At 39.1% G+C, this 13,434-nt stretch overlaps 4 protein-coding genes across 4 annotated transcripts in view; all 4 read right to left on the reverse strand.

Moving 5' to 3' along the window:
- Nucleotides 1–5,186, reverse strand: part of LOC117107534 — a 25,625-nt gene extending 20,439 nt beyond the window's left edge. Inside the window, exon 1 of the mRNA XM_033249235.1 lies at nt 5,055–5,186. Coding sequence (XP_033105126.1) covers nt 5,055–5,124 — 70 coding nt within the window. The 5' untranslated portion in view covers nt 5,125–5,186. The remainder of the gene's footprint in view (nt 1–5,054) is intronic.
- Nucleotides 5,187–5,317: 131 nt separating this feature from the next.
- LOC117107552 lies at nt 5,318–9,030 on the reverse strand. The gene is made up of 2 exons (XM_033249254.1): nt 8,152–9,030; nt 5,318–5,389 (listed from the first exon to the last, which is right to left on the reverse strand). The coding sequence occupies exons 1-2, from the start codon at nt 9,028–9,030 to the stop codon at nt 5,318–5,320; spliced, it is 951 nt and encodes a 316-aa protein (XP_033105145.1).
- Nucleotides 9,031–9,721: 691 nt separating this feature from the next.
- On the reverse strand, nt 9,722–11,587 carry LOC117107553. Its single transcript, XM_033249255.1, has one exon. It carries the CDS (start codon nt 11,585–11,587, stop codon nt 9,722–9,724), a length of 1,866 nt encoding a protein of 621 aa, XP_033105146.1.
- A 139-nt stretch (nt 11,588–11,726) lies between these two features.
- On the reverse strand, nt 11,727–13,148 carry LOC117107554. Its single transcript, XM_033249256.1, has one exon. It carries the CDS (start codon nt 13,146–13,148, stop codon nt 11,727–11,729), a length of 1,422 nt encoding a protein of 473 aa, XP_033105147.1.
- Between the last annotated feature and the right edge of the window lie 286 nt (nt 13,149–13,434).

Here is a 13,434-nt window from a genome sequence, read left to right on the forward strand (position 1 = left end):
CAGGTCTGGGACCTTTTGGCCCTCAAATGCACACCCGAATTTGTATCGTCACCTACACTCCATAATTTCTTCCTTGTAATTTGGTTAAGTTTTCACGAAAGTTTCATTCATATCAGTTGATTAGTTTCTTATCTAGGACGTTTGCTGTAAAATCCCTTTAAATGGCCCTCACATCAACACCCTACTCAGGACCGTCACCACAACTGAAGCCTGGTTTCCTGTCGACGTGAGAAGGCATATTTACTTACGACTACGTCGTTTTATCGTAACAAAATGCGATTTGGCAGGAAACACATTGCGATTTGTGCGTTGTGAAATCGACGTAACGTAAGGTTAAATCGTCGCAAAACAGTGTTGGTCAGGAAACCGACATATTAAATTTTCATGCGATAGGCCTACGTCGATTTTCAAACTTGCAGAAAACCTGCCGCAACGCAACGTACGCAACGCAACGTAAGGAAATGCTCTTCCAGCAATTTTGTATCCCCCTCTTTATGGAAAGTTGAACTTGCACTTCTTATGTGACGCAACGTAACAAAATGGATACGGTTCCCACTTGCCGCTACCTCGTAAACGCAATGATTTTCGCGGGAAGCTTTCAAAAACCGTTATGAAATTATCATTTGTCGTAGGGTAACCAATGTATTGTAGGGACTGGGTTGTGTTCAGAGGGTATTACTTTTCGCAGGCCTGGCTGGGTTAGCCCTGTACAAATAGTGCTTTAAATTTAATTGATTTTTCTTTTTAGCTTAACTGTAATTATAGGCCTCCCCTGAGGAAAAAATAAAAAAATCATTATAAATCAACAATTATATATAGATTAGGCCTAGGCCCGAGTAATATATATATACAGTTTACACTTACTTAATTATTAATATAAACATTATCTAAATACTGCGCCAGGCCTCATTTTACTGGGTAATGTTTTAGTTTATTAATTTGGCATATCAAATTAAATATTTACAAATTGTATGACATTTTCATGTTTGTAAATCTAGGATTTGAATTTTGTTTATGCAGATCTGTATAACAAGTAGGTATAATATTTTCCATAACATGATTAAATATTGTACATTTAAACAACCAAAATAAAAAGATAAAATTAGTGCTAGTCTCAGAAAAATATTTAAATCAATGTAATACGGTTTCAGGGGTGGCGCCAGGATTTGCACGACGGGGGCAGCGGGGATGGGTCCAATGTCTCTAGCGTGTGACCGATACATTGTTTTTCTCCCCGACGATTTGTGGTTTTTTCTCCCCAACGGGAGGGGCGGTATATCTCCTCAACGGGGCCCTATTCCCGCCCCACTCTGGGCGTCACCCCTAAAAAACGTTTGGGCAAGATTGCATATAAATATTAATGTTTACAGTCTTATATAGATAGGCATATGCCATGCAGTAGAAAAGCATCGTCACAGCGGCTCTATCGAGACCAGCTGGGCTGTGATATGATAGGCTATGAAAACAATAATAGTAATAAGTAGCAGCAACATCATTGATAACAGCAGCCAATAATAAGTATTAGCCTATTATTATTATTTAAGTGGTGATGGCTAGGGCGATGGCGACGGTGTAAGATGACAGATTATAACGCATCGCCGAAATGTAAACCCGAAGCACTAACTATATATCCATCAGTTAGAGCATGTGCAAATTAGCTTTTTTCCTTGCGTTGCGGCGCTTACGTTTTGAAAAGTAATTCAACTTTTCGCAAACAACGCAAAGACGATCCTCAAACAACGCAAAAGTTGAGTAGCGTCGATGCTGCGTTGCGTTGCCAAGTTTGCGTCGTCGGTTCCCGCTTGGAAGCCGCAAAACCATCGCGTTGCGTCACTTTGCGTCGATATGTTGAGTTTGCGTCGTTGCGTTGCGTCCTATTGGCCGGGGAACCAAGCTTTAGGGCTGAAGTTTACCACCAATCCAATTTCCCGCATAGCAATATTTTTTTGTCCTAAATCTTCTTCTCAAAGTAAATGGGTGACAAGCACTTCGAGGCCGTGGCCTATTATTGCAGTTTCCCAGAATTAAAATTTGGTGGTACTGTATAAGAAACACGAATGTTCAGGGAAATCTTCGAAGCATTATTTGTGAAACAAAATACATATTTACGAACTTCAAATAGGCATACTTGCATTGTATTAATGTAACTTCTTTGCAATCCATGGTATTAATGCTAGACCTTTTGCTAACATTTTCAGTATCCGCTCATAAAAAGATAGCCTGGTCTATTCGAGCGAAAATCCTGGGTACCAAGTACAGGATTAGTAGAGGACAGAAAGCAGCCAATCATAAAAACTAAAAATTACGTCATTTTTATCGCAAGAAATATTCAACTCAACGTAACAGTCGCAAGCGCTCGTTTTGAACTCTGGATTGAGTTCAACGTCGTAAGTTTAACTTTCGTAAGCAGCTGAAAATTGCTTGTTTATCTGGGGCCTAACACGATCAACGCAAACGTCGTTGACGTCGGCATTATTTCAACTTTGCGTAGAGTCGTAAGAATCGTAAAAAACGTATGAATCGTTAGAAATTTTGACTTTAATTGTCGACAGGAAACCAAGCTTTAATCATTTCTTCATTGGGTTATACCAACACTCCCTGTAATTTTCAGTTATGCCTATGCAGCCGTTCTTGAGATATGTCGTACACATACAAACCTCACGGAAACACCAAAACGTGACACACACACACACACACACCCACACCCACTAAGCTAGACACGTCACCTTTTCCTGGTAAGGCAAACTTTCCCGGCGTGCTTTTTTCATAGATAAACAAACACCACTGCTTTGCACATGCATGCCTTGCCCAAGCCAGGGCTACAAGAGCCGCATTGTTAGCATTGTATAATACTTAAATAAATTATAAGGTACCTCTGCAAATGAATTATTCTTAGTTATTTTTTTTCTTATTTTAATTTATTTCTTCCGAAAGTGCACTTTCTATTACATATAATTCCACTGTCTTAGTTAGGACTACGCCTAGTCTTATGCCTCATCGTCCCCCGCTACACAGTACATCAGGAGCCCCTCCCCCCATACAGTACAGACGTTTGCTAGGTAACAACGTGATTGCACCTTCCTTCCCAGGTGTTCATGTAACATTGACATAATTGTTAGCTAACCAGTTGTGTGTATTTCTTTGTGAAAATGAGTACCGCGGGGTACTCATTTTCACAAAGCATTTGCATCCCCTCTTGGAAAGAGGGATTCGAAATAATTGTCTCCATCTCTTCGCTAATTAAATTAATCACCGTAATTTAGCTTACACTTATGAATTTAGGGAGCACTCAAAATGTGAAATAATCATTTCACAACCCGACAAACTCCGAACTTTATTCATTCATTAGGCCTATATAATAGTTTCATATTGCTGTACTATATACTCCAACATCACTGGCGCATGGTAACAACCAATTGACTGCAGACCATTTCCGGTCACACATTACTCTCCATAACACAGCACCCCCTAGTTCCGTCACCTCTGGATATTATAAACAATACATAGCCAGTTCGTTCGTTCCTAGGTAAGATAATACCTAGGATATTTATTAAGCATATAGGCCATTGGCATAAACGAAAATCATAAAATAATCAGCTTCTATGTGTAAGTATGCTATCAAAATAATGGTTTCTATTTTTGTATGCAAGATAAGTGAACTTGACAAGGTTATAATATATATTTTGATTTTTTGAGGACATTAATAAAGTAAATTTTTTCTATTGAAGGAAAGTTAACATAATATGGTGGTAAATATTTTTTTCTTAATTTTTCATAAAAGGGATATTTTTTTTTTTTTTTTTTTTTTTTGGGGGGTTTCGCCCACTTTACAGTTTATTAATAGAATTCTACCTCTGTCTCTTATACACATCTATCTAAAAATTGTGAATGAGGCAACAACTAACATATAATTAATTAAAAAGTAATCTTGACCTTTTAAATGGTCAACTACAATAAGTGAACGTAAAGTAATAACAACATTTGGGAGGTCCAGTTTATGCAAGAAAAATTTAAATTGATAAAAGGGATATTGTAAAATAAAATGGAACTCATTTTCAACCAAATCATAATTACATAGTTTACATACTCGTTCGTTTTTTTTTTTTTTGGCCCATCTTCCTCTTTCAACCTCAAGGTCAAGAACACCTAATCTCAACTTTGTCATAATTGTTTTCATTTTTAAATTCTTAATATAAAGATGGAAACTTTCTAAATAAATGTCACTTTTGAATACACAATAATATTTAAGTCTTGAAAATGATTTTATATTCTCAAGAAAATTTTGCCGTTCAATGTCCTTAATACGTAACTTAAAGTCATTAATGAAACTTCTCTGATCATCTACATTTTGTGCAATCCACACATAACCAAAGCCCATAGAAAAAAGTAAATTTTTAACTTGCATAGCCCAACAATTCTCATTTCGTTCTATTTTTCTAATCTGTAAATCATAACATTTCACTAAGTAGCTGCTCTGATCAGTGTGGATAATGTATATCCAAAATCGAATTATATTAAGTAGACATGTAATAGATATGGAAAACCGTCCCATTTCTGATAGAATCGATATGTTGGGCGCGTTATTCCCTACACTTAAAACGTATCTAGAACACTTTCTATGGACACGTTCAATCATTTTAATTAAGCCCCAAATTTCTGATCCATACCCGAGAATCGGAAGTATTTTTGAGTCGAATGTGATTACATTCGTTGGCAGGTAGATGATTAAAATTTCGATTGATTATGGATTTCATTGAAAAGAAAGCTTTTTTTTGCTTGTATACAATTTTTGTCCTTAGCATTTTTCCAAAGACCATTAGCACTGAATAAAACACCTAGGTATTTAAATGAATTAACAATTTCTATAACGTTTCCTTTGTAATACCATTTTTCTATTTTCCGTTTCTTGCCACCACTTTTAGGCAGTTAACATGGTGTTGTCGTCCCGTTACCCAAATTAATGAACAAGCTGATGAATAGGCTCTATAAAACTAATTATAGATGATTGTAGACAATTAAATGCTTCATTCAATCGAAGTAAAAACAAAACTCACTTTGAGATGGAGAAACAACAACTGCTAAAAATAAGAATACAAATTTGGCATACCAATCTGCGGATTGCATAATGAAACGTAGATCAATACTTTGCTGGTATGAGTCCACAGCCGATTACTGCTCTTTGTTTGATAAGAACATTTACTTTCACATGCTTTAATGTCTCCTTAAAATTACCGACGATTTGAATACAATACAATGGTCATTACCATGATATACCTTATTTTTTGCATGACCTTATGAGAGTAATAGTTCATAATAATCAAAATTGTATCTTAATAATATCCTGTGTAGCACGACACCGGTAGCTAATGGTGCTCAAATTAGGTTCAAACTGGAAGCAATATAATATATTTATGATTAGGCTTATATTAAACAGGTTTGCTACAATAACACCAAATCAGTTTATCAGTTTATGCAGACTTCCAGGCACTTCAAGAATTTTCGAATGCAAACAGGTACACTTGCCTTGACACTTAATCTTCTTTATACCCTGGATTAAAAATTAATAGACTTTCGGTACCGTTATGTTATGCAAGTCTGCACGTCCTCGCATATTTCTAGAATCAGATTCATGTCAGCTAATATTCCTATGAATTGATATTTTCTTACCCGACTTTTCTCAGGAAACAGAAACTTTTTAAAAAGGTTAAAAATGAGTACCATAGATCGTTTGATAATGTCAGTTACTATACTTTAGGAAAGAGAAGAAACTTTTTTTTTTGTAAAAAAGGTAAAACAAATAAACGCACAGCCGAATATATTTAAAATATCGATCTCAATTACACTGCCGAAATTGCAGAGGAATTAACTAAATTAATTAAATTAATTAAGAATTAAATTAAGAAGAATTAATTAATTCGGATTATTGATGTACGTGTACACGATTCACTCTCGCAGAGGCAGGAATGCCCTCATGACATTCCCCGACACCATTGCCAGAGACACTGCACTCAGCCTCGAGGACCTCAATGAGCAATGAGCGACAGAATAATTTCAAAGACGGCAGACTGTAGACTAGACTGGGTTCCAGTCCCTAATCTTTGTCTTAATCAGTTGAAATGCTTAAGAATAAATCGATTTTGGCACAAATGGCGTTCCATATTACTTATTTGCATGGCGTTCCATAGTATACTTTTTCTGGGATTTTTCTAATTCTCATCAAAAAAGTTTCTCAACATAAACTGACGCTGGTGGCGCTTTCCGAAATGCGCTAATGTACTACGAAAATCCATAAATTAGACTTGTGGCAAGTCTAACTGTAGACTTGCCAGAAGTCTCATATTTTTAATTATTTTTCTCATTCTGGACAGCGCCACCAACGAGAAAGTTAATTTACAGACAGGAACTCGAAAAAAAAAATCGAGTGTGGGACACCAATCAAATCAGGTATGGCTCGCGCTAAGTGCAATAACAACTGAGTAACCCAAAATTAGGGCCTGAAACCCAGGCTAGGCAGACCGTTGTCAGCACCATCTCAGAGCTGCGGCCTGCAATTTCTTTTTCGTAGGTAAGTTTGGTAAAATTTAATAAATTATTCATAACTCTTCTTATAGGCCTAGATCACATTTTGCACATGCGCTACTTTTAAATCTGTGTATGCCCATGCTCAGCCTGATATCAGCTGCTCTGTCCGTTATCGCAATAGGACCTAGTTTTCAGCCCTTGTATGTGCCTTTTATTTAAATCAATGCAAAAGTAAAACTGGTGATTGAATTGACTCAGTTGATTCTGAATTTTAATACATTAGCCTAAATTTACTATCCGGAACACAAAACTACGTGATGATAAACATCAGACAGAAAGATGTGGAAGGGTTTAGAAGAAGGGTAGGCCTATACCGTATGTTCAACCAGGGAACAGTGAAAACTGTTCCCTGGTTCAACAGTGGACTGAGGAACCTCCACTGTCTGGGCTTCGCTCGATGCTAATACGAATAATGATAGATAATAGTGGCGGATCTAGGGGGCGTGAATAGGGTGGTTAGCCACATGTTACGTGTTGGTACTTTAACATTGAACGATTGCCCCGGCCGAAAAATAGAAATAGAATATGGGACACCAATTCACCTTGTTTTTTCAAATGTTTTTATGTGACTTGTTAATTGTTCTGTTTATCCAGGGAACAGTTAATCCCACTTTTTTTTAAATAATCATTTTAATGTATTATTATTATTTATTATTATTTGTTTTTTATGTTTTCAATTGTATTTTGATGTTTGTATACTGTTTATTCCTGACAGCTCCAAATACTGATGTTTTTGAATGTGAATGAATTGTAAATTGATACTCCAATCTTCGTAGTAAATCACAAAAAAACCCCCCAAAAAACAAAGATACTAGCTAGCTGGATATAAACATACATTGTGCATTTCGCTTGTGTCCTTGAGCAAGACACTTTATCTGCATTGCTTCTCTCCACCCAGTAGTATAAATGGGTGCCTGGTGGGGTTGCTTGCTACTGCGCTGATCACCAGCGCCAACACTTAAGACCAGGCTATAATTGAGATAGGTGCCACTTTGGAGAGGTAGAAATTCTCATATGGTTTTTCTAGACCAGTTTTTTATTTGGAATCAGAATATGTGAGGTAAAAGGGGTGTAACCTGAGAACTTTCGCGTGAGGGCGCTTTTTTCAAAATGGCCGTCAAAATCAAATAAACTACATAAATATGGGTAAAATAGGCACAGAAGTGGTAGGTTTGACCAAATTTTGAATATGTAACGATAGGAGTAAAGTATAACTAGCAAAAGTTATTAATGTGAAGATTCGAGAGGCAATTGAGGGCGCTTTTTAAAATGGCCGCCAAAAACGTTGCCAGTCGAAGACAATCGCACTTCAACTTTCCGGACGCTGCCGTCGTCACTTGGAAAGGTGTTAGTAATAACACCCAGTGGCCATTGATTTTTTTGTGCATTCTTTTCTTGCAGTAGAACCACGTCGCCTACCAGGAAATCTCGACATTTTCTTTTCCATATCTGCCTCTGTTGCAGCGTCTGCAGATAGTGTACTCTCCATTGTTTCCAAAAACGATCCGCCAATATTTGCACTGCCTTCCATTGTGCTTGGTACATATTAGGGAAATTATCTGTAATTACGGTTTCGATGCTACCATGCTTTTGGGTAAGTAACAGTGCTGGACTTAGATAGCCTATCTCCTCAGCATCTGTAGTCAATGGTACCAATGGTCTTGCATTAACTATTGCTACGACTTCGGCCATGAAAGTGACCAGTGTTTCATGTGTCAAGGCTTGATACTTATGTTTAATTAATATGCCATCTAGAATTCTTCTTGTTACTCCGATCATCCTCTCCCATGATCCTCCCATGTGAGAGGCATGTGGAGGATTTAAATGCCACTTGGCATTGTTCTTAAGCAAATACGTTTGGACTGTATCATCTCCAATTGCACCAATGAAATTAGACCCCTGATCAGATCTAAATACTTTAACTGCTCCTCTGATGGCTATTAGTCTCTTCATCGCATTTATAAATGAAGAACTACTCATCGTCTCAATTACTTCAATGTGGATGGCTCTTGAGGTAAGGCACGAAAACATCACTGCCCACCGTTTATTTAAAGCTACTCCTCCTCTCTTTCTTCTGGCTGTCACTTCCCACGGCCCGAAACAATCGACCCCTACATTGGTGAAAGGTGGGACACATGTAATCCTATCACTGGGTAAATCAGCCATACGCTGGATACTGAGCTTTCCTCTTAACTTTCTGAAGGTTACGCAATGATGGATGATAGAAGATACCAACTTTTTACACCCAACTACCCAATACCCAGCTTCTCTCACTGCTCCTTCAGTAAACTGTCTGCCCTGGTGATATATATTATGGTGGAAGTGTTTTACTAGTAAAGTTGCAATGTGACACTTACCCTGTACGACAATAGGGTGCTTCATGATAATTGGAAGAGTCGCCTTCCTGAGTCGCCCACTAACACAGATTAACCCATCTTCATTAAGCATGGGAGCCAGTGATAGTATTGATGAGTCGTTGGGTAGCGGTTTGCTGCTTTTCAGGCTTCTCAGTTCTCATTGATAGAATTTTTCTTGTGCCTGTTTGATTATCGACTTCTCTGCTCTCTGTTTTAGAGCTATATCATTCAGACGGCAATGGTGCCACCCTTTGCAATGATCATCGTTATTTTTGTAGTGGAATGAACAAGCCACATGTATAAGTAGAGTAATGGGCCTAATCAAGCTTTCCCAAGATGAAAACTTGTTGGCTCTTTCCAAAAGGCAAAATTCATGTGCATTTGTCTTCATAACAATCACTTTGTCCTCTTGTCTGAGTTCTTTATCCTGTTGAGGACTTACTAAGGGAAACCATTCTGGGACATCTACGTTGAATACTGAACAATGAGGACCTTTAAGCCATGGACAATCTTTCATGTTTCGTGCAGCTACCTGGCGTGTCCCATGGTCCGCAGGGTTCTTGCTTGTATGAACGTACTTCCATTGATGGGTATCAGAAAATTGCAAGATTTTAAACACCCTGTTTGCTACGTATGTATGAAAACGCCTAGTTGTGTTGTTTAGGTATCCTAAGACTACCTTGCTGTCCGAATGATAGGTCACCTCCTGAGAAGGTATATTGACTTCAGCACAGAATACTTTTGCTATCTCTATAGCCAATACGGCTGCACACAGCTCCAGTCTAGGGATTGTGTCCCGCTTTCGGTGCTAACCTCGACTTACCAAAGACAAGACCTGTGTGTCTCTGTTCACCCTCTTTACTGACCAAGTAGGCTACGGCGGCAACTGCTACTTCCGATGCGTCGCAAAACACATGAAGTCCAACCATTTCACCAAAGGTAAGTGGGTACGCACGTGGTACTGAAACGTTTTGTAGTTCTTTTAAATCATTTTTCCAAGATTTCCATTCTTGAAGGTAACAACCCGCCAACTCTTCATCCCAGTCTGTAGATGAGGTGATCATTTTGCGAAATAGTACCCTTGCTTGAATCATCACGGGAGCCACAAATCCCAAAGGATCAAACACTCCATTGATAGTGGACAACATACCTAGTTTTGTATATGGCTCCTCGCCTAAATCTATGTTAAAGGTAAACATGTCGTCTCTTAAACGCCACTGCACACCCAGTGTCCTTTGCAAAGGTACATCTTCCTCACAAACGTTGAAATCTCTAACACCCTGGACAATTTCCACTGGTGCAAATGCATCCAACACCATTTGTGAATTAGAGGCAATCTTGTGAAGGTTAATCTGTGCTTGCTGCATCAGCACCTGCTTAGTTCGTTTCAGTAATGATATTGCAGACTCTGAGTCCTTACATGAAACAAGGTCATCATCAACGTAAAAATGCCTGTTGACAAACTCTCTAACATCTGGTTCAGAATCCTTTACCACGTCCCTTAGTCCAAAGCATGCGACGGCTGGGGATGGGCTGTTTCCGAAAACATGCTTCCTCATTCTGTACTCTATTAGCGGCTTATCGTAGTCATTATCTGCATACCAGAAAAAACGCAAAAAGTTCCTATGCTTTTCTGCGACTTCAAAGCAATAAAACATGGATTCTACATCCGCAGATACTGCAACAGCTTGTTTCCTAAAGCGCATTAGCACACCAACTAAGTCATTGTTGAAGTCAGGTCCTTTAAGAAGCACCTTGTTTAGTGACAAACCACAAAATGTGGCGGAAGAATCAAAGACTCCCCTTATCTTGTCTTTCTTTTTTGGGTCGTACACACCAAACAACGGTAAAAACCAGCATTCTTCATCATTCTTCAATGGAGGAGCAACTTCTGCATGCCCTTTATTGATAACTCCATCCATGAAATCAAGCATGTGTTGTGTTTTAAGAGGATTTCTGTCCATGCTTTTCCTGAGTATTTGAGCTCGCGACCATGCTTGCTCTCTATTATTTGGGAGACGTTCTCTTGGCTTCTTGAAAGGCAGCGGTGCTGTCCACTTGCCATCCCGAAGTCCGCCTTCCTTTTCCATGATTTCAAGAAACTTTCTTTCTTCAACTGATAGACTGAGGAAATCATCTTTGTCATCAAATAATGTATGGATTTGAAATGTATTCGGACACGGTTGTAAAGTTGTGGGCCTACCAGTTATGAGTACCTGTGTGCGAAGTGTAGAGATAGTTTTTGGCCTATGAACTCCATTAAGACAAACTTCTCCAACAACTACCCATCCCAGATCCAGCCTCTGAGCCCCTGGTGCATTGTTGGGCCCATTGCGTGTCTCTCTAACCTTATGTACTTGCGGGACATCACGTCCTAACAACAGCAGCACATTACTACTCTTATTCAAAGGTGGGATCTGTCCTGCTATCGACTTCAAGTGAGGAAAGGCCATCGCTACCTCTGGTGTAGCAATCTCCGACATATTTCCTGGGATTTCCGCACATTCTAGCAAGCTTGGTGCTTCTATCTTGGTCGCCCCATCAAGAGATTCCACAATAAGACCACTCAGATTTCTTCCCTTGGTTTCTCTTTCCCCATTACATGTCTTCATGGTGTAGTTTGACAATTCTCCAGAAACTCCCAACATATCAAAGATTCTGGTATCTGCTAATGATTTGTTGCTCTGGCTCTCTTGTTAGGATTCTTTGCCATGTACACAGTGGCCAAACATATTTTCGCACATGAACGTCCTACTCCATCTCTGCATATTTCCATACAGTTGCTGGTCACAGGTTTTGTAGTAGCAGTGGTATTTGCTTGTGCTGGATTTGAGTTGTCTGTTGTTCACGGTTATGGATATGCATCACTCCTAGGTGTCGGGGGCTACTGCAAACTTCACACTTGATCTCGGCTTTACACTCCCTTGCGAAATGAGTCGTAGATGCCAGACATCTGAAACACACCTTGTGCTTCTTTATAAACTGCTTTCTTTCAGCATCGGACTTTGATAAGAATGTTCTGCATTTTATAAACGGATGCGATCCTTGATGGATGGGGCACATGAAGACAACTTCTCCATTGACACCGCTTTCTACAGTAGTTTGCCTTACGGTGACCGTCGTACGTTTAAGCTTCACTTCCATTCTCGGAGTTTCCATTCCTGTGGCTGTCCTTCCTACAGCTCCAAAAATTGGGTCATTGACCTTCTTAGCTTCCTTTTGCACAAATTTTACAAAGTCCCTGAATAGGACAGGCTTCTTGTTTTCCTTTAGGTTCAATGCTATATTCCGCCATCTGTCATGTAGGTAGACTGGTAGTTTGAACATTAACCTCTTCAAGTGTTCGGGATACTCCAAAATTTTGCTTGCAATTACATGCTCTGCCGCATTCATGCATTCTACTAGGAATAAGGCATATTCATCTAGAGCCTTTGGTTCTCCTGGCCTAATAGTAGGCCATTCTAATGCTTTCTTTATGTAAGTGCTTGCGATGACTTCGTTGTCACCATATCTGTCTGAAAGTTGATCCATAGCCGCTTGATAGGCTTTTTCACTGGGAAGATGACTGAAACCACAAACAACCTTGTTGGCCTCCCCCGTAGTTAGTTCCTCCAAATATGTCATCCTCTCTTCACTAGTATCAGTGTTTGATACTATTCTACTTTTGAATTGCCTGATAAATTTAGGAAAATCGATGGGGTTTCCAGAAAATCGTTTAACTTCATGTTTTGGCTTCTTCATATTTTTCACGATCTCACTTAATTCTATGCAAGTTTCATTGGATGATGGATTAATCTGCTTTTTGACATACTCCATTGGTGAGGGATTAATTCCTCCGCAATCAGCTACTGAACATTCTGGTGTGACATCCAATGCTGGCATTGGTGTTGGTATTATATTATTGCTGTTAGGCAATGCCATTACGTACTCAGACACTCTCTTCGCAGGCCCTTCTGCTGGCAGGCTACGTAACTCAGTTCCACTATGACTTTTAATCTCGTCGTCAAGCACTGATGCCCTAGCCTCGGCTGCTGCCAGGGATTCCTCTCGCTGTAGGCGTTCCAATTCCAATTGCGCTTTTAACGCCTCTATTTTTGCTTCTGCCTTTTTCTTTGCAAAAGCTGTCCGTGCAGCTTCCATCGCTGCATCAGCACGAGCTTGTGCCGCTGTCAGTTCAAGTTGACTCAGTTTACTAGTTGTGCTCGACATCTTCCGTAGTAGATCTCGTATACAGCTTTTTACTTTAGAGGACGCAAATGACTAACTCAAAATTGCTCCTCTAGTATAACCCTTTTATTGCTTGTTCACAAACCCTGTTTGATCACTCGCATTTGTTTGCGTGGCAACTGTAAATAACAATAAAATTACATACTGTATCATCATGTCATTAATCATTTGCATAACTATCATAATAGAGCATAATTACATTCGTATGTGAATTACCATACAAGACATGAAAACGTCATATAGTGCTGGATTATTATAATTGTACTAT

This window comes from Anneissia japonica, unplaced genomic scaffold (assembly GCF_011630105.1).
Source record: "Anneissia japonica isolate Jap-2015-1 unplaced genomic scaffold, ASM1163010v1 scaffold287722_len911783_cov160, whole genome shotgun sequence".
Taxonomy (NCBI): domain Eukaryota; kingdom Metazoa; phylum Echinodermata; class Crinoidea; order Comatulida; family Comatulidae; genus Anneissia; species Anneissia japonica.